General features: G+C 50.1%; 1 protein-coding gene across 4 annotated transcripts in view; it reads left to right on the top strand.

Annotated features, from left to right (window-relative positions):
* Nucleotides 1-26276, top strand: part of LOC146860205 (uncharacterized) — a 515433-nt gene that overhangs the window by 130069 nt on the left and 359088 nt on the right. For all 4 annotated transcript variants that reach the window (XM_085644046.1, XM_085644048.1, XM_085644047.1 and 1 more), the window contains exon 2: nt 2602-3330. In XM_085644046.1, the coding sequence (XP_085500172.1) occupies nt 2608-3330 (723 nt within the window). In that variant the 5' untranslated portion in view covers nt 2602-2607. The remainder of the gene's footprint in view (nt 1-2601; nt 3331-26276) is intronic.

Raw genomic sequence — 26276 nt, 5'->3', positions numbered from 1 at the left:
CTTGACGAAAGGAATCCAAAAACACTGGACTACAAGCAGTGGAATGGTTTTACTACCTCCAGTTGAGACATGGGTGGTGCAGAGTCAGACTCTGTACAGTGGATTAGCAGGTAAAAAGCCAATGAGATTGAATGCAGCCTCAGACAGTAAAGAGCAACCCAATAACACACTGTGAGCTTGGTAACAGTATATACTGAAGCAAATGACCAACAAAGGGATCATTTACAAAGTATGTTATACACTTATTTACTGTATTACTGACGTCTCTTAAATAAACAGACATAGAATAACTGAAGATAAATCAAGGAAACAAAACCTAAAAAGAGCAAAAGTGATCAACACAGTGCAAAGCAACAAAAAGGAAAAAGAGTAGGTGTGCTACAAAGAGAGCATTAACTTAAAGAGTTTTATGCATAAAATATTACATAAACAAAGAACAATCTCAAACCTTAACTAAACATGAAACTGATCACGGACTGTAGTCCCTACTGAGAGTGTGTTATCATTTGTCTAATTTTGTTCTAGACCACTATGAAAAAAAAAACACAGGCACCAACCACCCAGGTGAACTAGTATAGTCCCCCTGTGCCATGCTTCAGTGCGAGGGGTTAAAGAAGAAATGCCCCAATCTTCTTTAAGAGCTCCTGGCTGACTGGCCAGGTTGTCTCTCCAGCCATTTGACTGCTGAGTTTGTTTCGAATTACGAGATACAGTGTTTGTAGTTTGTTTTCCTCCGTTCCTCTGGCATTTGCAATGAGTGCACCACTACCAGCGAATCACAATGTAGTGACTGATACAAATAATCACATAATTACCAAAGCAGAACGCAACTCTTGTAAAAACATGCACCAACTTGGTATTTCCATTCTGTTATGAACCTGCCGATAGAGAGAGATTTTTTAAAATATATAAAATACATTTCCAGTGTTAGCTTCTTTCCTGTCTGTTCATGCGTGGATGCCTCTTACAACAATGCTTTCAAATTATTACCCACGATCATTGGCGCCCGTGTGCCTTTTATGAGAGGGTAAACAGGAAGGGCCTTGGCAATGCGTATCTGCCTTGTGACTAATCAGTAACTCGGCTTCCACCGTTCGTGTGACCTTGTGAACACGAGGATTGACGATTGGTATGACTCGGCAATATGCACGCGCAGTTCAAAGTCTGCCCAAGACTAACGCACGGGTAAATTCAATAATGGTTTAGGGCGGAAGTGTATTTTATCAATCACCGAACCAGAGATGGTCTGCTTTATGATGGAGGGAAGCTCTACACACAAGCCGTCCCAGCATGACCTGTGAGAGCGTCTGGAGTTTGTGATTTCAAACCATGCTTCACTTCCATTGCACTTCACTTCACTTCGGGGCGGCCATTTTGCAAGTCTTTAAGTGGAGGCCCCAAGAGCGATCACAACTAAGGCCCAATTACACATTGAGACGTTATTTATCGCCCTGATAAATAAGAATGCCACGATCTGCATTTTTTTATCGGGTGTGATAAATACCACTTATGAGTTTACGAGGAATAACGTGGATTTCGGCGTATAACGCACTAAAATCCGCACGATCCGGTAAACACCATATGTCTTCCCCTATAACATACTGGCAGGTTTTACCTGCCGAAATTTAACAAATGTGGGATCATTTGAGAATTATTGAATGCGTTAAATAAAAACAAACTTTGAATTCTGTCCTGTACGTATACAGGGGTTTACGCACAGGACAGAATTAACCACCCAACTCGTAATCTGTCCTAAAATCTCCCCATAGCAGTTTCTGTACAATTTGAGCCTATGTGGTTCTTTGTTTAGGAATTAGTAATGTGTGTACCTGACATTGCTGTGTTGTGTGGTATTAATTTTGGCATTGGTTAGTCGTCACTCAGCTACCACTACATCCCCAGACCATGTGCACGCGGCGCCAATTTGTGCAGTTCTATTGGTTTGGAACTGAATTGGATATTCCTAGTTGCCAGAACGTATTTTTCTTTACAGTGTATGTTGGCATTGAAATTAGTTCATATTGAATGATTTCACTATAACTGAGGCAGTAGGGGTCGTTGATAGCATAAAGCCTTAAAATGTTCTTATGCTCAGAAATCTGCTCCATCACTTAACTTAGTGTAATTTCTCTTTTTATTGATGATTCTGTTTCTTCTCTGATGTCCCCACCACACAAGAGTTTTTTGATGGAGGAATTCACCCTTAGACCTACGTCAATATGATTTAAGTATTGTTTTTGCCATATAAATTCTAGTGTTTTGCATTACTGGATGGAATTAGAAGCAAACTTCTTCCAAAAACCTTTACTTGTATTTGGGGAAGTGTCGGTGCTGTACTTTTATGTAAGCTGGCAACTTACCATTACTGTCCTATGTTCAAAGCTTGCTTTTTGAATTTAATAATATAGAATGGTGTAACCTCGCTTTACCCTACTTCTAAAATCTTCACAGGCAACACTTGTGGGAGAGCAAGCCTTACCTGACTATAGCTATATCATTGCATCAATATGTGACTAGCTGTATTTATGATAATCATTATAATGCATTGTTTTACCTTGATTGACATTTCTACAAAAACAGTATTTTTTTTTTAATTTTCAGGTTACAATGGAAGTTATTCAGCCGCTTTCTCCTGAACCTCATGCAGTACATGATAGTACGAGTTCTACAAACCAAGCTCGATGTACAGTAGAGAATGCCCACGCTGGTCAAAGATTATGTCGCTTCTATTCCCAAGGAAGGTACTGCCAGTTTGGCAAAAGATGCCGTTTCCTCCATCAACAAGTGGATCAGACGGCATCATCCAGAAGACCTACACCAGGCCAAGAGTATGGTGGTGATCAGGGGTCCTCATTATCCTCTGGGAGCACCTCAAAACCTAGTGCTGTGGAAAAGTCTAATGAGTTCAAGTCTGCTGATGCCTCTCCAGCATTGCAACCATCAACAAATGCTCAAGTAAAAGCTCCATCAAAAAGGCAGCGGGCTCCAAAGTTATGCCGGTACTTTGCAAATGGTTACTGTGCCATGGATAACAAATGCCGATTCTGGCACCCGGATCAGCCACTACCCAGCCAGCCACACTCTGTAAAGAGACATGAGCCTCCAAAAGCCAAGCCTACAGCACCAGAGAGTCATGTTAGTCGCCCTTCTGTACTCAAGGAAGAGATTAGGTTGAGTGAAGTGACTCCTGAAGTTGCCAAGCAACTGAGGGAGACCGAGATTGCCCAACTCATAAAAAGGTTTCCAAAGGATAAACTGATCATCCAGGAGAGGGAGGATGGCAAAGTCACCTACTACAGAGTTACTGTGCAGCCGACAGATCCAGACTGGGTATGTTTTATGCAGCCTTGTTTTAGGTACTAAACTGCTTACATTAGAGGTTAAACACACATAAGATGTTAAGTATACTTTCAGTTCATATCGTTTCTGCTTGATATGTGGAAAGGTGGTGCAATTGATGTTTTGAAATTGCCCGTTTGCTCAGTTGAGTTTCACATTATTTGTAAATCATTCACCTTAACAATGGCCATGTTTGAATTGTGTTGAATTATTTTTCAGTGGTAGGACAGTGGCATGGTAAATATATATATAGATAGGGGGGAGGAGCCTAGCGCGCAACCAAGATGGCCGCGTAGGTGCGAGGCTCCCGAGGACCTCCGCAACCTCCTACGTTTATCCTGTCTTCATCCTGCCTCGGTTGAGGGGACTGTGTCGGTGAGCCTGAGCTGAGGTGGTACCCGTTCCCCGTTCTCGAATCGGACTTCGGGTACCGGAGTGAGCACCGATTGAAGTTTGCGGCCTACTTCTCGCCGGACCCCGGATTTGCGCTGGGGGGTGACCCAGTGGCAAAGTGAACAACAACGGCGGGATGGGCCTGGCGAGTCGCGTACCCCGCACTTTCGCTTTCACTTTCGCACCCCCTTGCCGTCTCTGCAAGTGAGATCGCTGAGTTCTTTGTGTTGGTGTGGCCTCGCTGGGAGACCCTGCCTGCCTGCCGGCTGTGACCCACCCCGCCGACCTGGGGTGGCCCCCCGGAGCTCGTGGCCTTGATTGCCTGCCCTCTACGGCGTAGCTGGTGCGGGTGTGTGACCCGTGGCGATGGCCACGAAACAAGACGGAGATCGGTCGAAGACCAAGTCGACCCGGCGTGGCGCCGTACATCAGGCCAACATCATGGACCGCTATACCCTCCAGAAGGGATCTCCCGGCGGACCGCACAAGTCCTCTGAGGGCCCCCCTGATGCCCCGGATTTGCCCACGGATCTGACTCTGCAAGACGTCATGGGCGCCATTGCTGAGATGAAGGCCTCGGTGGGCCAGCGGTTCGACACCTTGGCGCATAAGATCGACTCGGTCCTCGTGGATGTCGGCCTGGTGAGGGCTGATCTCTCCAAGACCAACGACCGGGTTGACTCTTTGGCCCGAACCGCGTCGGGCCTCACGACTGAGGTGGCGGCCCTCCAAACGGAGGTGCACCGACTTCGTCAGGCGAGTGCGCTTATGGATCGGCGCCTGGAGGATTCCGAGAGTCGGGCCCGGAGGAATAATATCCGCATCATCGGAGTACCCGAGGGACGGGAGGAGGCGGCGGCGGATCTTTTTGTAGAGGACCTGATCGCTACCCATCTCCGGCCTCGGGGACTGAGTAAATTCTTTGCCGTGGAGAGGGCCCACAGAGTTCCCGGGGGAAGGCCGAAGGTCGGAGCCCCTCCGCGGCCTCTCATTGCCCGGATTTTTAACTTTCGGGACAGGGACGCGATCTTGCAGGCCTCCAGACTGCAGGGGCCGATTAAGCTGGAAAATATGGAGGTGAACTTTTATCCCGATTTTACCCAAGCGGTCCAGAAGCAGAGACTGAGTTTCCTGGGTGTCAAGCGCCGTCTCCGGGACATGAACTTAAAATACGCCATGCTCTTCCCGGCCAAGCTGCGGGTAGAGGTGGATGGTCGCACGCACTTTTTTGATCGTCCCGAAGCGGCCGGGGACTGGCTGGACACTCTCTCTGGGGGTAGTGATCGAGATGGTGGGGGGGGGGGGGGCGGCGGGAGGAGACGGCCCACAGGATCGGGACTGAGGGGTTGATATTGGTCCTCACTCTGGACGACTATGATGCCACTTTCGACCACGCTTCTGTCTTTGTTCTTTCCCCTCCCTTGGAGGTTGTGTGGGGTCTAGAAGGGGTACTCTTTCCTCCTCTAGGGGGTCTAGCTAGTTTCATTATATAGGGGCGACAGGCACACTGCAAGTTTGGGGGGCTGTCTGGGCTCATGCAGGGGTGCAGGGAGGGGGGAGTTTTGTTGGGGTGGGTGGGTTGGGGTGGGGTGTTGTTCGTTTATACCACAAGGCAAAAGTATCGTTGTGTTATTTCTAAAGTGCTCTCTGGGGGACGAGTGATGGCTTCTGTTTATGATGGGGGGTAGGGGACTGAGTCTGTTGTCCTGGAATGTTAATGGATTGGGGGACAGGATAAAACGAGGTGTGGTCCTGCAGTTCTTGAAGCGAATTTCGCCCGATATAGTTTTTCTGCAGGAGACACACCTCATTGGCAACTCCTTTTGTGCTATGAATCGACGGGGCTACCGCCTTGTGGCCCATTCGGGCTTCACGTCTGGTTCAAGGGGTGTGGGCATTATGGTTAAGAACTCGCTCCCGTTGGAGGTTGATGAAGTGCTCCATGACGACAGGGGACGTTACACGGTTTTGGTGGGTAGAATGGAGGGCAGAGTGGTCGTTTTTGTGTCTGTTTATGTCCCGCCGGGGCTGCAGACGACCACCTTTGCGGATCTGGGGCGCCTCCTCCTTGGCCTTCCGGAGGGGATTCTAGTGGTGGGGGGGGGATTTTAATGCTGTGGTTTCCGGAACTGTGGATCGTCACCCCCCTAGGGATCTCCCCCGTGCCCAGGCGTGGTTGTCTGGCCTCTTGGATACCTTGGGGCTGGTGGATTGTTGGCGTTTGAAACATCCCACGCAGCTACAGTACACCTTCCATTCAGGGGCTCATGGTAGTCTCTCACGGCTAGATTATGTCCTGGTTCCGGCGGCGCATGTGGGGAGGATAGGGGAGGTGCGCCATTTGGCACGGGGTATTTCGGACCACTCCCCGCTCTTGTTGCACTTTGATATTCTTCCGAGGGGAGAGGGTAGGGTGGTCCCGATTAATCCCTGGTACCTGCGTGACCCCACCATTCGCGCAGAGCTGGTTAAATCCATTAAGCGCTACTTTGACGAGAATGTGGGGTCTGTGTCATCGGTGGTCTCACTGTGGGAGGCGTTCAAGACGGTACTCCGGGGAGAGGCCTTGTCCCTTATTTCCCATTCCCGGAGGCGCGAGCGGGAGGAGGTGACCCGTGTTGAAGCTGAGATAACCGAGTTGGAGGGTGCTCTAGAATGTGGGGTGACGGATGACAAATTACATGTTCTCCGACTCAAGCAAGCGGCCTATAAGGCCCTCGTCACGGAGGCGGCCAGGGGCCTCAGTAGAGAGCAACAGGGGAGACTGTATGATGTGGGTGATAAGGCTGGTAAATTGATTGCGTGACTGGACAAAAAGGAGAGAGTGAGTCGAGTTGTCCCGTTGATTGAGAAACAGAATGGTGTGTGTGTCACTGAACCAGAAGAAATTGTCTCCTGCTTTGCAGACTATTTCCGTGGGGTGTATTCCCCGGTGTCCTCCCGCTCTGAAGAGGATTCCCATGCCCTGCTCAGGGATATCGCGCTGCCTTCCCTTTCGGAGGAGGACAGAGTGTCGTTGGACGCCGCTCCAACTTCCGAAGAAATAGCCCTCGCCATACGTTCGGTCGCTTCCGGCAAGGCCATGGGTCCTAATGGTCTTCCCATCGAGTTGTATAAACTGCGACCGGATACGCTGGCGCCGCATCTCCGTGCTATGTTCCTCGCGGCGCACTCGGCGGATTCCCTCCCGCTAGACCAGCGTCTAGCTACTATCGTGGTTATCCATAAGGAGGGGAGGCCACGGGACCGGGTCACATCCTATCGGCCTATTTCGCTATTGAATGCGGAGCCCAAAATCCTCGCCAAGGTGTTGGCCAATCGGCTGGTCGGCGTAGTGTGTGACTTGATTCACCAGGATCAGTCCGGCTTTATCCCTCATCGCAACACTGCGCTTAACCTGCGGCGTTTGCATGGGGTGCTCGCACGTGTCCCGTTCATACGAGAGCCGGCCATTTTGGCGTCCTTGGACGCCACTATGGCGTTTGACACACTTGAATGGCCTTATATTTGGGCGACGCTCGCGAAGTTTGGGTTTGGCCCAGGATTCATCAGTTGGGTAAAATTGTTGTACTCTGGCCCGCTGGCGCAGGTGGTTGTGAACGGTAGAGTGTTGGCTCCGTTCGAGCTGGGCAGGGGCACGCGGCAGGGCTGCCCGTTATCGCCGCTCCTTTTCGCGCTCGCCTTGGAGCCCCTGGCGGAGTGGCTGCGGTGGGAACCTTCTATTCGTGGTCTCCGCTGGACCCCCGAGTATGAGGACCGCGTATCTCTATACGCTGACGATATTCTCCTGTACCTGGCTTCCCCACGTAAGTCACTGATAGTACTGGTTGATGTATTGCATTCATTTGGTCTTAACTCCGGCCTTGTCATCAACTGGGCTTAATCGTGCGTCTATGTTCTCTCTGGGGAGGATCCTATCCTTCCGCGGGGTTGTCCTATCCAGATCGCCCCGCGGGGATTTCGGTACCTGGGGGTCTTCATTACCCTGGACGCGGAGGCCCGATATAGTCAGAACTTGCTTCCCCCCCTTCAGCGCCTGAAGGAGGATGTCGCGCGTTGGAGGCGCTTGCCGCTCTCGCCGCTCGGCCGGGCGGCATTGTTTAAGATGATGTCGCTGCCGCATTTCCTGTACGCTCTGCAGAACACAATGGACGTCGTCCCGGCGCGCTACTTTCGCGAGGTGGAGAGTTTGCAGCACCGACTGTTCTGGGAAGGTAGACCGCGTATCGCCCTGGCGAAGCTGACGCTCCCGTGGTACGACGGGGGGGTTGCCCTCCCAGATATCAAGCGATATTACTGGGCCTCCCAGCTGGCTGCGATTAATCACTGCCTGTACGGGCCCGCTCTAAACCCGGCCTTTGAAATGGATAAGATGTTACTGCCGGGTGGTGATTATAACGGAGCGCTTTACTCCAGCTCGCTTGACGCACGTCTGACGGGCCCCACGCGTGTCATGGTACGAGTGTGGCACACGGCTAATGTGGCGATGGGGTGGAAAGATCGTTTGACCCGGGCGTCGCCACTATACGCATCTGAGCAGTTGGGCTCCCTGTGGACCTCGAAGGGCTTTGAGAAGTGGGACATGATAGGCATCAGCAGGGTGGGTGATCTCTGGACGAGGGGGGGATTCAAAACGTTCGAGATGCTACAGACAGAATTCCAGTTGCAGGACAGGGAGTACTTTCGGTATATGCAGATCCGTCATGCGCTATGCTCCGTATTCCCGGACGTTGCCTCCATCCCGGAGTATTCCCCTCTGGAGGATAGAGTGCTAGATGGACATGTACCGGACAGCACGATTTCATTAATCTATAAAAAACTTATCAATGACCGCTCGGGACTGCTGACTAACCTTCGTGAGGCATGGGTGGCCGATGGATTGGAGCTGGATGACGAGGACTGGGTATCTGCGGTGGCCTCCCCGAAAGAGGTGGCCATACCGGCCCGCCTTCGCTTCGTCCAGCTCAAGATACTCCATAGGGTCTATGTTACGGGGCCGAGGCTGATGCGTATGGGCTATGCTGTGGACGGGTTGTGTAAGCGTGGGTGTGGTTCGTTGGGGACCTTTCTCCATATTTTGTGGGAATGCCCGGAGGTGGAGCGATTCTGGCGTGGTGTGCATGAGGTCCTGCGGGTGGTTACGCGTGTGTCGCTGCTGCCCGAAGCGAGGAGATGCCTTCTGAATGTGTGGGAGCCAACCGACTACTCGGTGCCGCAGACGCGGTGGGTGACTCTGGGATATATGGTGGCCAAACGCGACATTGCTCAACTGTGGGGTTCCCAGAGGTCGCCGACTCTCTCGGCATGGAAGGATAACGTGGATTGGTGCATGTTTCGGGAAAAGGTGGTGTATGTTGCGAGAGGTAAGCCTGGGACATGGGTGAACGTATGGGGCCCCTGGAACGCCTACCGCGGGGGAATCTGTACCCCGCCGTTATTGCCCGATCCGTCACCGGCCCCGTCCCCTTAGCCAGTTTATCTCCCCGGTTCCGGGCACTGAGTCCACCTAATCCCCGTCTTGACCTTTTCCCCCCCTTGATACTCCTATGGATTGGTAGGGTCCCCCCTCTAGGGGAGCACATGCTGCTGTTTCCGATTGTGGGTTGCCTTGTGGATTTGTTTTTTGTTGTTATTTATATTAAAATGAAACCGTTATGTGGGGTCCGGATGGTGTGGCTACCACCGCTTCTAACTCCTGTGCATTTCCCTTTGCCGCGGCATGCGCGCTATTGTTTGTATCACATGCTCCTTTTGCTTGCTAGCGGCCGGCCTGAAGGTTGTAGGTCCATCTTTGTAGATTTCTTGAATTTTGTAATAAACGGTTTCAAAAAAAATAAAAATAAATAAATAAATATATATAGATATATGTGTCTACCCTTGTAAGTAAGAGGTAACTCGGCATGTTTCCTTTGTGCATGATTTTTCTTCACATGTCCATACTTCAGAAAGTGCCTCAAGTATTATCCTGAGTAAGAATACCTATGATACTGGAAGCAAGTATTGATGTACTCCAACAGTAAATAGCTAAACATTTACTCTGGTATTTCCCCCTTCCTAATCTAATAAACATAAACATTGACTTGTCGTCATTGCATCATTCCATAATACTATTGTGCTAGCCATCTACATATTGAAATATAATATTAATAATCAAAGTACTGTTTGAATCCCAAAGCCTACAACAAAACTGCACACGAGCCACATTCATGCACAGGTGATATGAATGTTCCTATCAACCTTGGACTCAGACAGCTCATTACTACACCCACACACTCCGCCGGCCACACGCTTGACCCCATCTTCTCCGCAAGCTCCCACGTCTCCTTCAACCACACCACCGAGTTCCACTGGACCGATCACCGATGCATACACTTCACCTTCCGGAAACCCACCACGCATCACCGCACCCAACAGATGCCCCGCCGCTGTTAAATGGTAGCGGCAGTTTCAGTCGATAATCTTTCAAGGATTTGCCCGGCGGTAATCGCCTCTCATACCACTCGATGATTTACCAATAAAAGAGGCAGGCGCCGGAGACTGGAAGGCAGGAAACAAAGTTTTATTCCGTCGGAGCAGAACACATCAGATCAGACAGCAAGGTATCGTCACGAGGTGCTCTAACTGCATCTCTGAGACCTGGTCTCTTATACACTGGTTTATTGCTTTATTACATATAGTACATTCTTGAGATTCCCTTGATGCCTGAAAGAACATCCCCTGAAGCCCCGGCTCAGATCCGATCCCACACATAGATACAGTAGAAGTTCCCACCCTACCCGCAGTGGGAGATGGCTATCGCGCAGCAGGGAATTCCGCTAATTCCCGGGGGTGTGTGCAACTGGCCGGGTCTCAGGGGGTAGGGGTTTTGATCTACTGTAATCCCTTTGATGTGGGGTGTTTCCCTTACAGTAGGGGCAGTAAACTGCATCCGCAGGGCTAGGTGATGGCCTGGGACCAGTTCAGACAATGGGGCGCAGAGGAAGGGGGTTATCAAAGGAGAGGCATGACCATGTATGGGTTGTCGGTTGGAAGTGGTTCCGTAGCAGGGTCGCGCAGAAGGAGAGGGTTTATGGCCTGTATGAGAGAGCGGGGGTGGCCGGCGCGCGGGGGATGCTTGCAGCGCCAAGGGAAAACGCTGGCGGTCGAGAGTGAGCGGGGAGAGAGCGGGGTGCCTAAAATGGCGGCCGTGCATTCGTTGTGCGTGGCGCTGGGGAGAGGCAAGATGGCGCAGATAATGTTCAGTTTGCACGCTAAATTTCCACAGTCCTCCCTTTTAACATGTCTCGCCAGCTTGCCTAGTTTGGATCTATCCCCATAATGCCCCGTACCTCCACCTCGTTCAGAGCTTTCATCCGCTCAGTTTCAAAGTCCAAAGTCTTAGGGCAGATGCAGTTCATAAAAAGTGAACATAAAGGTGGCAGACACTGAATTCCCAAGCAACATCCACATAGTAACACAATCGGTATCAGGATAAATGAAAACAGTCTCCATCCCCAACCTTTAATAGTGTCCCAAAACCAACTCCCCAGTGACCATTCTTCTTGTTCTTGATGAACCTCTGCGGACAGTCTGTGGAGATGTTCAATTGCTTTGTAGACTGAGGGTGAGTTATCCGGTACGTAGGTACAACAGCTGGACCCAATGATGCGGCATGCTCCTCCACGATCTGCCAGAACCACGTCTAGAACAAGGCGGTTCTGGAGAGCCACCAGGCGGACGGCCTGAAGCTCAGCGGTGTTGTTGGCGAGGGCGCCAGCTGTAATGTTCATTGCCGTTTCGACTGCCTGGGTTAAGTGGCGGATGGCACGGCTGTTTGCCATCGGACCCCAGAGTGGAACAAGGCCTTTGACTGCGTCCATGAACTGTGCTCCGGTGGAGTCGGCCTGCACAATGTCTTTGGCCCGTTTCTGTCGGTGATGGTTTGCTGGAGCCACATACGTCGGAGGAAGGACAAAGGCGATGTAGCAGGTGCCTCCCCAACCTTTCGGAAGCCAGGTGTAGGCCTTAGTACCACAGATGAAGTACATATTCGGGGAGGCAACAAAGGAGGGTGGGTCAACTGAGTCCAATGTTCGGGTGATGAGGCAGGAGCTGTGGCCCACCAGCTGTGCCCCCAGGCCTTCGAGGCATACAGACCCAGTGATGTTGATGACGGACAGGGCCACTGTTAGGGTGGCGGCCGTCCGTTTCCGGAGGTAAGAGAAGGTGGGTCTGGCTGGATTGTTGAACACTTGCATTTCAACTCGTTCTTTGGCAGGGATGTCCATGTGAAAGGAAGTGTTCGATCTCAGAGGGCAGAAGAGGGCAGAAGTTCTTCCAGTTTTGTTCAGCCAGAACCCATGGTAAAAGTGTGACATGGTTCTGCCGGAAGTGGCATTGTCCTTGTAGCTTTCTTGCAGGAGGATTAGCCAGGCGAGGCAGGAACCATGGACAGAAAAAGGTGAAGGGATGAAAGGGATAGAGTGTCCAGTGGCGTGTGGTAGCAGTCCACAGATCCAGCAATTAGTGGCGTTGGTAGCAAGATTGTGTTGGTGGAGCAACTGCACAAAAGAGTTATTCCAGAACTCCTTACGCCTTTCTCGGAGTTGGGGTGAAAGCGAGATCAGATGATGTTCTTTCGTGGTGGTAGGTTGAACGGTGGTCAGTAATGTCTTATGAGCGGGTGTGCTCTCTTCCATGATCCAGAAGGTGACCATGAGGAGAAGGCAAAAGAGAAGGGTAATGAAAAGTGCAATAGTCTTTAAGCTGTGCATTCGGTCAGTCTTTGGGTTTCTGTAGTGGATCTTCGGACGTCCGGTTGCTTCCATCATCTTCATGTCGGGCGCTTCCATCACCTTCATGTCGGGCGCTTCCATCACCTTCAAGAGACTCGGTAGCGGGCAGAACCACAGACTTTGTTTTAGTTTCTCTCCTGGTGGCCTTTTAGGTGACTAGGCTACCGTTCTGAGATTTCCACTTAGCCTGTGGTCTGCTTAGCCGAAGTTCTCTCCTTTCGTCGCAAGTTATACCCTTCTTTGGATGGCACAGTGGGATCGGGATATTCAATCAACTCAAGTGTCTCTGTATCCGGGCCGCGGTTCAGGGATGGTCGGTCTTTGTCCAGTAGTTCCTCTTGGGTGGTGATGTTGTCCGTGGTTGTCAGGGTCGGTGATACCTTCTTGCAGTGGTGTGCATGCAGCCAATTGCGTTTCCCCTCCACTCGAAGAGCTGTTCGGGTGGTGATCAGGACTTGCAGGGGGCCCGTCCACCGGGGCTCCAGACTCTTGGTGCGTTGGAAGTTACGCACTAAGACGAAGTCACCGGGTTGGATGTCGTGTCCCGGGCCCCTGGAAACATCGGGAATGGCGTGCAGCACCTGCTGGTGGATAACAGACAATGTCTTAGTTAGGTTATACAAATAGTCAGACATGAGGACGTCCGGGACGTCGTGGATGGATGATGGTTTTGGTGCAGTCCAAAGGTTCATGGGCCGCCCAAAGACGACCTCGTAGGGGGTTAAGTGGTGTTTGGTGGGGGTGGAACGCATTGATAGCAATGCTAGTGGGAGAGCGTCTGGCCATCTTAGTCCTGTGGTGGCGACTATTTTTGCTATCTTAAGCTTCAATGTGGCATTGTGTCGCTCAACCAGGCCTGCAGATTGGGGATGGAAGACCGCATGGAACTTCTGTTTTACACCCAACCCTTTTAAGATGAGTTGGATAACTTCGGCTACGAAGTGGGGGCCATTGTCGCTCCACAAAATTCGACAAAGGCCGTATCGGGGGAAGAATTCCTTCAGTAGTACTTTTGCGGTAGTCATAGCGGTGTTATCATGGGTCGGGTAGGCTTCCACCCACTTGCTGAAGGCACATACAACGACAAGCACATACTTTAAACCTTGGCACCTTTCTAGCTGGACGTAGTCCATTTGTAGGACTTCAAAGGGGTGATTGGGGACCCCAAACCCTCCCCGGGGTACAGCAGTTCCTTTCCCAGGGTTGTGTTGGAGGCATACTAGGCATTGTTGGACCAGACGTTTGGCTGAGTCCGGTATTCTGTCGTTGTGCCAGACTTTGGAGATGAGTTCGATCATGGGGGCAGACCCTATGTGTGCGGGGGAGTGTGCCATGGTCAGCATGGGGATCAAGTATGAGTCGGGTAGCAGCCATTTGTTCGAGTCTTTAGTTCGCCAACAACCGTCATCGTCCTTCAATCCTACCCGGGCCCATTCAGTTAATTCGTGTGGTGTGCTGGCTAGTTGGATATCCCTAATCGTTTCCCTAGCATCCTTCCATTTCTCAGTTTGTGACCTGGTCACGTACATACGGGTCGTGGACCTATTCTCGGCTGTGGTTCGGGCAGTAATGTCAGCTAGTGCATTTCCCTGACCTATAATGTCTGTCACCTTCTTGTGTGCCTGGCATTTGATCACAGCTAACCGTGTGGGGAGGAGGACTGCTTCGGTCAGGGCAGAGACTAGGTCTCCATGCAGGATGGGTGTGCCATGAGAAGTCAAGAATCCCCTCTCTTTCCATAAGAGCCCGAAGTGGTGAACTACCCCAAAGGCATACTGACTGTCTGTGTAAATGTTTGCGGTTGTCCCTGCTGCCAGGATGCAGGCTCGTGTGAGGGCAATTAGTTCAGCCGCCTGTGCGGATCGCTGTGTGATGCGGGCCGTCTCAACAACTGTTCGAGCTGTGGTGACTGCATAGGCAGCTGAGGTGGTGCCATCAGGGAGCTTGATGCATGAGCCATCCACCCACAGTTCTCCGTCAGGGTTCGGGAAGGCAGTATCCCGGAGGTCAACCCTACTCTTGGTCTGTTCGTCGGTGAGGGTCACGCAGTCATGTATAGGGGACGCATTGGGGTCAGTGTCAGGGAGAGGTAGTAGAGTGGCTGGATTCAGAGTGGTGCATCGTTTCAATGTGATGTGGGGTGCAAGCAGAGTCAGTTCGTACCCAGTCAGTCGTGCGCTAGTCAGGTGTTGAGTTTTGGTTTGGTTCAGGAGGGTATCAACAGCATGGGGCACCAATACAGTGAGGGGGTTCGAGAGCACGATCCCCTCACTTTGTCGGATAGAGACAGCAGCGGCGGCTACTGCTCGAAGGCAGGCGGGCAAGGCTCTGGCTACGGGGTCGAGAGTGGCAGAGAAGTAGGCACAAGGGCGTTGTTTAGGGCCTATGGACTGGGTTAGGACAGACAATGCGCATCCCTCCCTTTCGTGGGTGTAGAGGGAGAAAGGTTTAGTGTAGTTTGGGGTTCCTAGGACTGGGGCTGAGCAGAGGGCATCCCGTAATTCTTTGAAGGAGGATTGGCATTCGGGTGTCCAGGGGAGGGGGAAGGGGGTATCTTTAGCCAGCAGGGAAAGCAGAGGTTTTACGATAAGACTGAAATTTGGCAACCACTGACGACAGAAGGAGGTGAGGGCCACTAGGGACCGCACTTGCTTCTGAGTTTTGGGAACAGGGGTTTCTAGGATGGTTTGAATTCGGTCAGGGGTAAGTTTCCTCCCGTCTTTGGATAGTAGGTGGCCTAGATACGTTACTTGGGGCTGGCAGAATTGCAATTTCTTTCTGGAGACCTTGTGACCGTTCTCCGCAAGGAAGCGGAGGAGGTGAATGGTGGCTGTGACGGCAAGTGGAGTGGTGTCGGCCGCCAAAAGAATGTCATCGACGTACTGTATCAACGCCACTCCATCGGGTAGTTGGACTGCATCTAGTTGCCTCTTGAGGGCCTGGCTGTAAATACTGGGACTCTCAGTGTAACCTTGGGGTGCCCTACAGAATCTGTACGAACGGGCTTTTAAAGTGAAGCCGAACAGGTAGCGGCTGTCTGGGTGGATGGGGATGGAAAAGAATGCGTTCTTGAGGTCAATGACAGTAAAGATGGTGGCGGTGGATGGAATCAGGGTGAGGATGGTGGTGATGTCTGAGACTACGGGGTACTGGGGTATGACTACTTTGTTAACCTCTCGCAAGTCAACAATGAAACGGTAGGCTTTCTCATCCCCCTCGCCTTGCTTCTTTACAATGGGTAGGATAGGGCTGTTGCAAACATTACTCGCTACTTCTTCTACCACTCCTGCCTCGACCAGGGACTCGATGATTTCCACCAATGCCTTCTCGCCTTCGGGGGATATCCGATACTGAGGAAGCTTTGGGAGCACTGCGTCCGGTCGGACGGTTATGTGTACCGGGTCGATCACCATGCGCCCTACATCTGAGTCGGTTTTAGCCCATAGATGTGAAGGTAATGTGTCGAGTAGGGACATATCGGCATCGGTTATAGAGAGCATACGCCGAGTGTGACAGGGTCTGGACAGATCTGGGTTATCGTGTAGGATGACTCGAACTCCGTCTGGGGAGCATCTGATAGTGGCTCGAAAATGTTTTAGCAAATCAAGTCCCATAATAGCATCGGGGGTGTTGGAGGAGAGCAGAAAGGTCGTGTCAGTGGTGTTATCTTCTAAATCAAAGGGGATTGGTGCTGATAAGGGGTTAGTGGAGGGCGTTCCGTCAAAGCCTATTGAGGTTACGTGTGAGCCAGACAAGGGTGCCCTAGGAATCAGTCGTTTAGATAACGCACTACGTGTCGCCCCAGTATCTACCAGGAATGGAGATTTTGTGCCCAAGACCTTAGCGGTGACGTAAGGACCTTGCTGGTCAACACGGAGTTCGACTGGATCCCTCCCTTGCCCCTGGCGGTCCTATGCGAAGTCATGAGTGCTTTCATAGTCGGACTGCTGACACTGGTTTTGTCGGGGGCGATCAAAGGTGTTTGATCTGCCTGGCCTGTCGTTGATGGCGTCGTTCGTGTGCCCTCGTTCCCGTCCTCTATTTCTGTGGTCATATGCTGTGTCTCTGGGGTTCCTATTTTTATTCATTTCCAGAAGGACCGGGCACTGGGATTTCCAGTGTCCGAACCCTCTACAGAACGCACATTGGTTCCCATCTAAGTCTCTCCGTCCGTTGTAGGGCGTAGGTGTATGGTCTCTAGGGGGTAGCTTTCTAGGGGCGGTTGGTTGGTAATTCTCTTTTGGGGGTTCCCTTCCTATGGTCACCCCCTGCAACTGTGCTATCATCACCCTCTCCTTTAATTCCTTTTTCTTCTTCTCTGACGCCCTATCGTTCTCGTTCTTCTGGTTTTCGTAGTATTGGGCCATCTGGAGAATTGCTGCGGGTTTGGAGGCTGCCCAACTACTCTCGCTGGTCTGTAACTTCTGGGAAACTTCTGGCGACAGACCCTTTACATAATTCTGGACAAAGAGGTGGTGTCCGGTTGCGGTGGTCATGTCTTGGCCACTGTAATCGGAAAACACAGTCTCGAATCGGGAGAAGTATTCAGACACATCTTCCTGGGGTTTCTGGCGGCAAGCTGTCACTATCGACCAGTCTACCTTTCTTTCTGGGATTAGAGTCTTCAGTTTTTGTACAATCTTGTCTGGGAGCTCTAAGATGGCTTTCGGGGGTTTCTGTCCTGGCTCTCGCTGTTTATCTATGGTATCGAGTTGTACCCAGGTATATCCGAACGGCTCAGCGTGGTCAACCTTCCGGATTTGTTTCCACACATCAGCCGGCAAACATAGCCCAAAGAACAAGTCGATATCTGCTAACGTCATTATCGTTGAGCCTAAGGCTGTGCCTAATTCAGTGTAGAAGGCAGTCGGGTTCTTTCTCAAGTCGGGTAGGGTCTTTCTAAAGGTCAAAATATCTTGCCGGTCCCACGGCTGGTAGACCCAGTTATATACAACCCTTCCCTTCGCATCTTGGTGGTTGATGTCGTCGTGTGTTCCCTGACCCCGTGGGGGGACCCAGTAGGGGGCAGCTTCTTTAATGGGCATCATGGCATCGGCCCTTCCTCCCTGGGGCTTAGTTGCCATGGGGGTTTCCGTTGTGGTTGTCTGTCCATGTTCTTTAAGGTGTCGGTAGACCTCGAGTGTACGAGTGAAGAGGTTCGTTACATCGCCCTCTCTTTCTTCCCCAATGTCTACCTTCCTATATAGGGCCGCTAGGCCTTCGGGACCTTTATCGTGGTACCTATTCTCATATGTATTCAGGGTGCGATAACAGAGCCGTACGACGAAGTGTCGTCTGCGGCTGTCGGCATACGATTTATACACGTCCGTTATATACTCCTCACTTTCTTTTCGCTCCACCAGCGTCCCTACTATCTTGTCAATTCCTGCTCGTTCATCTTTAGTTAACCGATTCATTCTGGTGGACTCTTTCTTTCCTATCTCATGGTCGTCTAGCGTTGTAGTCGACGTTAGGTTCAGTACAAGAGGCTCAGCCGGCGCGGAGGCCGTGAGGGCCGAGGCCCCTGTACTGCTTTCGTTCGTGTTCGGGGGTTGTGGGTGTTGCACTACCGATTGGGAGGGTGCATACGGAGGGGGCATGTAAATGGTCGGGGGACCTAACAGTAATTCGTCATTCGTTTGCTGCTTGGAGGACAATACAGGGTAGAGCAGAGAAGGGGTCCTAACAGCGTACTGGCCTGAGGTTTCGGGCTCCTGTCTTAGTTTAGTTTCCCTTCTCTCTTTTATGTCTTCTTCTAACTTTTTAGCGGCAAGGTGAGCTGCCTTTCGTAATTCCTTTTCTGCTTTTACTTCTTCCCTCTTTTTCCGTTGCGTTGCTTCTTTGCGCCACATGCCGATACTGTCAAGCATAGTAGGCGTCGTCTTATTGCTACGCAGAGCTATTTCTAGTGCTTCTATCTTATGGTCGTCGAAGGATCCCATCAGTGGCCACTGACTTTCGGGGTCCTTCTTGGTATATTTATGCCACAGCTTGCTATAAGCTACGGCGACTAGTCCATATTTAGTGAACATGTCCTTATTAGGGGTGCCCTCCAGTGGAGCCGGATGGTTCACCTCTAATAAGCGGTCCGGGCAGAACCAACTACCAATCAGTGGGGAGAAGATAGGCATGACGGGTTTCAACGGGGACAAAAGTCAGCACTACCTATCTTTTCACTGCTTGCAAAGACTAGACAGAATATCTCTATTCTTCGTTATTTGTAAGCAGAGAATACCTCCAAAGAACCAATATCGAACAACTAGTGTTCGGACAATCAATCAATCAATCAATGGGGAGATAAAGATAGGCACGACGGGTTTCAACGGGGACAAAAGTCTGCGTTACCTACCCTTCACTATTTGCAAAGACTAGACAGAATATTCCTATTCTACGTTATTTGCAAACAGAGAATATCTCAAAAGCACTATTCTTCAAAACAATCAATGTTCGGACAATCAATCAATGGGGAGATAAAGATAGGCACGACGGGTTTCAACGGGGACAAAAGTCTGCGTTACCTACCCTTCACTATCTGCAAAGGGAGAGAGAGAGAGTATTCCTACTCCTCCCCGTTTGTAGACAGCGAATATCTCAAAAAGAACAATCAATGAGCAATACTAGTATTCAAACAATCAATCAATTATTTCGCACTTTTGTCGTATTTCACGACCTTACCCGGACCGCATGGACAGTTTCTCGTCTTCCGCCTCCAGCGCCCGATCGTCCTCTATTCTCCGTATTTGCCGCGGCACTCCTGATGGTTCCCAGTCAGGACCGTAGATCACTCGAGAGAGGTCTGCTCGGAACCAGTGAAGTTCGGATGATCGGCTGCCAGACGAGGGTCTATTGGGCAGGAGCTCTCCCGATCGTTGCAGTCGTTCACTCTGTCGTCGGGACCTCTCCCACTGGATCCACGTGTCGCTGATGGGCCCCACGTTTGGGACGCCAATTGTTAAATGGTAGCGGCAGATTCAGTCGATAATCTTTCAAGGATTTGCCCGGCGGTAATCGCCTCTCATACCACTCGATGATTTACCAATAAAAGAGGCAGGCGCCGGAGACTGGAAGGCAGGAAACAAAGTTTTATTCCGTCGGAGCAGAACACATCAGATCAGACAGCAAGGTATCGTCACGAGGTGCTCTAACTGCATCTCTGAGACCTGGTCTCTTATACACTGGTTTATTGCTTTATTACATATAGTACATTCTTGAGATTCCCTTGATGCCTGAAAGAACATCCCCTGAAGCCCCGGCTCAGATCCGATCCCACACATAGATACAGTAGAAGTTCCCACCCTACCCGCAGTGGGAGATGGCTATCGCGCAGCAGGGAATTCCGCTAATTCCCGGGGGTGTGTGCAACTGGCCGGGTCTCAGGGGGTAGGGGTTTTGATCTACTGTAATCCCTTTGATGTGGGGTGTTTCCCTTACAGTAGGGGCAGTAAACTGCATCCGCAGGGCTAGGTGATGGCCTGGGACCAGTTCAGACAATGGGGCGCAGAGGAAGGGGGTTATCAAAGGAGAGGCATGACCATGTATGGGTTGTCGGTTGGAAGTGGTTCCGTAGCAGGGTCGCGCAGAAGGAGAGGGTTTATGGCCTGTATGAGAGAGCGGGGGTGGCCGGCGCGCGGGGGATGCTTGCAGCGCCAAGGGAAAACGCTGGCGGTCGAGAGTGAGCGGGGAGAGAGCGGGGTGCCTAAAATGGCGGCCGTGCATTCGTTGTGCGTGGCGCTGGGGAGAGGCAAGATGGCGCAGATAATGTTCAGTTTGCACGCTAAATTTCCACACCGCTACTGGAGCAAAGTCACCGAAGACCAGCTTTCCACCTCCCTCGCCCGGAACCCACCCACAGATCCGACCGACCTCGACACCGCTGCTCGCAACCTCAAACAGTGGATCAACGACTGCACTAACACCCTTGCTCCCCTCAAGAAGCCCTCCAACACCCACACTAGCAAGAAAGCCAGCAGGTTCACCGAAGGCCTCCAAGCGAACCTGCCGAAAACTCAGAAAAAACCTGGATCCGTGAACGAACACTGGAAAGCTACACCGCCCACAAGAACGCCACCTGCAGACACCACCACCTCATCAGCTCCGCCAAAAGGACCTCCTTCAAAGAACGCCTAGACAACAACGCACACAACAGCAAAGAGCTCTTCAACATCGTGAAGGAACTCTCCAACCCCAGCTCCAACACCAACGACATCCCACCTTCACAAGACCTTTGCGACTCACTGGCCACCTTCTTCCATCGCAAGATTGCAGACATCCACGACAGCTTCAACACCGTCACCACCCCGGCAACCACTGAGACCCTCGCACCCACGACCACCACCCGCACCAACCGCCTGATCTCCTGGACCAACATCAACGACGACGACACCGTCAAGATCATGAATACCGTCCTCTCCGGATCCCCGGAAGACCCCTGCCCACACCACATCTTCAACAAAGCCAGCAGCACCATCGCACCCCAGCTCCGGAAAACCATCAGCATCTCCTTCGAGACAGCGACCTTCCCAGAGAGCTGGAAGCATGCAGAGATCAACGCCTTACTCAAGAAACCCAAGGCGGACCCCAAGGGCCTCAAGAACTTCCGACCCATCTCCCTGCTCATCGAAAAGGCTGTCAACAAAGACTGACCAGCTTCCTCAAGGAGAACAGCGTCCTGAACATGTCCCAGTCTGGGTTCTTCAGCAACCACAGCACCGAAACTGCCCTCATAGCCGCCACCGATGACATCAGGTCCCTGCTAGACAATGGAGAAACCGCGCCTCTCATCCTCCTGGACCTGTCAGCTGCCTTCATCACAGTCTGCCACCACACACTACAAACACGCCTCTACGACGCCGGAATCCAAGAGAAAGCCCTGGACTGGACCTTATCCTTCCTCTCTGGCAGAACAAAGAGCGTCTGCCTCCCCCCCCCCCCCCCACCCCCCCTTCTGCTCCGAAGCCACCAAGATCATCTGCGGCATACCCCAAGGCTCATCCCTCAGCCCAACGTTGTTCAACGTCTACATGGCACCACTCGACCTCAAAATCATCTCCTACGCTGACGACACCCAGCTAATCCTCTCCCTCACCAAGGACCCCCCACACCACCAAAACCAACCTCCATGAAGGAATGAAGGCCGTCGCCGACTGGATGAGGAATAGCCGACTGAAGCTGAACTCGGACAAGACGGAGGTCCTCATCCTCGGATCCACCCCCTCGGCCTGGGACGACTCCTCGTGGCCGACTGCACTAGGAACACCCCCAACATCCACGCAAGCAACCTAGGGGTCACCCTCGACTCTACCCTCTCCATGACGAAGCAGGTTAATGCCGTCTCCTCCTCCTGCTTCAACACTCTCCGCATGCTTCGCAGGATCTTCAAGTGGCTCCCCACCGAAACAAGAAGGACGGTCACCCAGGCCCTCGTCAGCAGTAGACTGGACTACGGAAACGCACTCTACGCAGGAGCCCCGGCCAAACTCCTGAAACTGCTTCAACGCATCCAGAACGCATCCGCACGCCTGATCCTCGACATCCCTTGCCGCAGCCACATCACACCCCACCTGAGAGACCTGCACTGGCTCCCTGTCAACAAGAGAATAACCTTCAAACTCCTCACTCACACACACAAGGCACTCCACAACACCGGACCAACGTACCTCAACAGCCGACTCAGCCTCTACACCCCCACCCACCAGCTCCGCTCCACAGACCGCACCCTTACCACCGTCCCCCGCACCCGAAGAGTGACCACCGGCGGCAGATCATTCTCCCACCTCGCCGCCAAGACATGGAACACCCTCCCCATCTGCCTGTGGCAGACCGAAGACTTTCTGACCTTCAGAACAGTAGCAGCTTTCCTCCTCCCTCCCCCCTGTAGCGCCTTGAGACCATCGCGGGTATGTAGTGCGCTTTACAAATGCCATGATTGATTGATTGATTGATCAAGCTTAACATGTTGGAATGGTTAGTTAGTATAACAGATAGAGGTTATCTGATCTGCATTATAATGTTGTGGATGGAGTAGCAGGATCTAAAATTGAAAGGTTCTCTGATAATGACACTTTTCCATCAGCTTCTCTTGTACTCGAAGTGATAGCTACAAGGGGACATGCAGCTTCACTTCCACATCTGAGGGTCCCTGGTTTTCTTAAACCCATCGTACCATGGGCATGGAGTAGAAATGCTTACATCTTTTCTACTCTGTAATGGATGCCTCACCAAACCTGAAGCTCTGGTCCTTGAAGGTAGTCATTCATCCAGTAAATCAATGGTTGATGCAGTGCTTATGCATATGCACTAAATTGCATCAAGATCCTTTCAGGCCTTTGCTGAAAATCATTGATTGCATATTTGACTAAAGAAAGGCTTAACGTCAAACATTGAGGAGGCAATCTCAGACCTATTGACTGAACTTCCCCTTTTCCGGGCACTGTAAATAACTGGTATATATCATTACTGTGTTTAGTGAAAGTTAATCTGTCGAAATGGGTAGGATACAGGCAGGGTTGGAATGATAACCTAAGACCTACAGTCCAATGCAGATCCCAGCAAGAAGCGTGAAATTCAGTGATCCGCCTTACAAGCTTATTAAGATGGCAATGTTGTACAAAAGTACACTGTTTTTTTGGTCTAAGTGTAGTAATGAATAATGTTAGCAATTGGGAATGTCATACCGTCCTTCTTCAGTCACCTCTGCATTAGCTCATCTTGCGAGTTCTTTTCATCGTGCTATATCCCTTTTGCAATGTATCCTCCTTATCTAGGTCTCTTCCATTGAAATCTTATATGGCACCTTTCTAAATCTCATCTCGTATCATCTAGTGCCCTTTTTTCAGAGCCTTAGATGACTAACTCCATGTGTGGGTGCGTTGAATGTCCGTGCTCGCTCCTTAAATCACTTTTCATTGCTCCTCTCGTTTTTTACACCTTTTTTCTGGATATTATCCGTATGTCAGATCTTTGTGTCATCTGTAAATAAGCTGACCTTCCCTGCAGGGTCACTATTCATTGCATCCAAAAACTTGAGGATTCTCTGAAGCACAGATAACACAGATATCGAAAGTCTCTGCAGCATTAGAACGGCAGCCTGTAGGGTCTTTGTTTTCATTAAAGGGACATTCAGATATCAACCGCAAGCAACGGTGTTTAGCTTCCAGGCTTGTAGATATCCATCGTGGCATCTTTATTAATATCCAGAAATGTAGAAATATTAAAAATCACGGCACATGTGCAGCGTCCTGAAACCTGTTCTTGCAGAGAAATATCTCTTTAAAAATAGTACAGTTAAACAGATAACTGTCTAGCGGCAGCACATAATGTGTATTTTTAAGAACTTCAGTTATGATTACAAGCTTGCATAGGGAATCTGCTTGGTTTTAAAGCCCGTGCTTTAATTTCTCATTTTAATAGGAAAGAAATACACTAAATGTAACCAAATAACGCTTTTTAAGGCAGAACGCGCCTAAGTCACATAGAAAGCTGTGACAGCTACCTTTTCCAGTCTAAAGCAAGGATACATATTCTTGTATTGCTGTAGTTCTCAATAGAAATTCGACACTGGATTTTTTTAAAATTTCCAAACAGTGCCTTCGGATATTTTTCAAATTTGTTACTATTTACAAATCCCTATTTAGGTCTGGCGTTAGCCAAGACCTCTTGATTTTACTAAAATATGTATAATTCCCTTACTCTTGGGGGATTTCAGCCATCTCTCTTCATCCTTTGGTCTGTTGTATCATTCACATTTTGCTGTCGCCCACTAAGGCGTACAGCATGGCACAATGGATCAGCCTACTTCAGCCACTGGTTGGTTAACTTCAGCGTCGGATTGATAACACGGGCACTCGGGCAATGCCCGAAGGGCCGTTAACCGAATTCCTGCTGTGGGCTTCTTTTTTGAGCAGCCTGGGGGCCGATCTGGGCAGTTTCTGCGTTGTTCTATGCCACCAGCAGCCCAGTGGGTGCCTGAGTGGCCTTACTGGAGGTAGATGGGCGTCCATTACCTCCCTTTTATCAACGCCAGCGGTGTCACTCCCTTTCTCTCACTGGGCCGGCCAATTAATATGTGCATACGGAGCGGGGGCAGGGGCCCTTAGCAGAAGTGGCTTCACTTGTTTTCAGGCGTGTTTCACCAGTGTAAACTAATCCGTGTGTTTTTTTTAAAACTCTCCCCCTCGTTTTATGAAATTTCGCATAAGCAGTGGTTTGAGGAGAGGCAATATGCAAATGTGGGCCACTTTTTTTTTTAGCGTGCTCGGGCCGATTTTTAATCCCAATTCGACCCTGTTTATCTTCACTTTGAATGAATGCACTTTGCTCTTTCACAAGGTGCACATCCGCATACAAGCGATTCCCTAAAGAACCAGTATTTTTGTTTCTGCTTAATAAATTCTTTAGTGTTGTCTTTTTGTTTAGAGCCAAATGTGATAGCAGGAAGCTTCTGATGCACATTCTATTTTTATCCGATCCCATCTCCTGCCTATTTAGTTGTAATATTTTTTGGAATGTTTTGCTTTTCTGATGCTTCTGCTTTTCTGAATGCTGCTATTTCACAGCATACCAGATTGTGTCATTTTGAAACTGTTCTGTATTAAATTATCCTCCTTTTGCTCTGTATTAAATTATCCTTTTTAACTTTTTTCTTTTACTCCTTTCTTTCTTCCTCTCCTAATTTGTTTACTTCCTTCTTTCTCTTTTCTGCTCTTTTTCTTTCTTTCCTCCTTTCAGTCTTGCCTTCTTTCATTCTTGCCTTTTATTCTTTTTTTTCCTGCTCCTTCCTTCTCTCTTCCTTGCTCTCGGTCTCTTTCTTGTCTCTTTTTTCTTTCCTGCTTCCTTTCTCTTTCCTCATTTATTCTTCCTTTTCTTATTTTCTTCTCTTTTCCTTCTCTTTTTTTCTCCTGCCTTTCATTCTTTCCTTCTCTGTCCTCTTTCTTCAGTCTTTCTTTTCTCCTTCTCCCTTGTTTTTCTTTCTTTCCTTCTCTCTTCTTTCTTTTTCTTTCTTACCTTCTTTCCTTTTATTTTGTTTTTTTCCTTTCTTTGTTTCTTTCTCTTTTTCTCTTTGTTTCTCAAAGGCAAGAGGCTTGCAGCCACTGTTAGATGGATTTACTTTTTTGTTACTGGGTTAGCCAAGACCTTTTGATTTAATACAATTATGGGTATAACTTAGTCCTTTTATACGGGTTTCAGCCAGACTTCATCCATGAGTCTGTGGATGGTGTCATTCACATATTTTTTTCCACCCACTCCTGCATGAATTAAGGAGCAATATATCAATTAGCCCACTTCAGCCATTGACTGACTTAAATACGAGATACGGCATGCCACCCTTTAACAAGGAACACACCCTCACACAAAGTAGTTCCCTTCAGTGCAAAAGAGTACTATGGTAATGTGTGTTTTTCTGAGAGCAACATTTTGTTTTAGCCTGTGATTAAGTCCCGGCATATTCCCAAAAGATAACATTTACAAAACCCATGACAACGCAAGAATTACCATAAGGCTAGCTACCAACGCCAGACCTATTGACTTTGGCAATGATTGTTTGAAGGTGAAGTGTATATTTTAGAATTATTTTTCCCTTCTGACCTCTTTGACAGTTCGTAGGCTAAGTATCCAGTCAATATATAAACAGGCTGTTGGTCTCTGAAGGAATTGCATTATGGAGGAATGTGATATTTCTCAGGTTTTTGTATTACAGAAGAGAGGAAACCAGCCAGGAGGCAAAGCTGGCTGTTAAGAAAGCGGTGGCGCACTCCCCCTTATAAAAGAATG

The sequence above is a fragment of the Triturus cristatus genome, chromosome 3_1, assembly GCF_964204655.1.
Source record: "Triturus cristatus chromosome 3_1, aTriCri1.1, whole genome shotgun sequence".
NCBI lineage: Eukaryota > Metazoa > Chordata > Amphibia > Caudata > Salamandridae > Triturus > Triturus cristatus.
The sequence above is the reverse complement of the archived record's forward strand: the minus strand, read 5'-3'. Positions and strand labels throughout refer to the sequence as shown.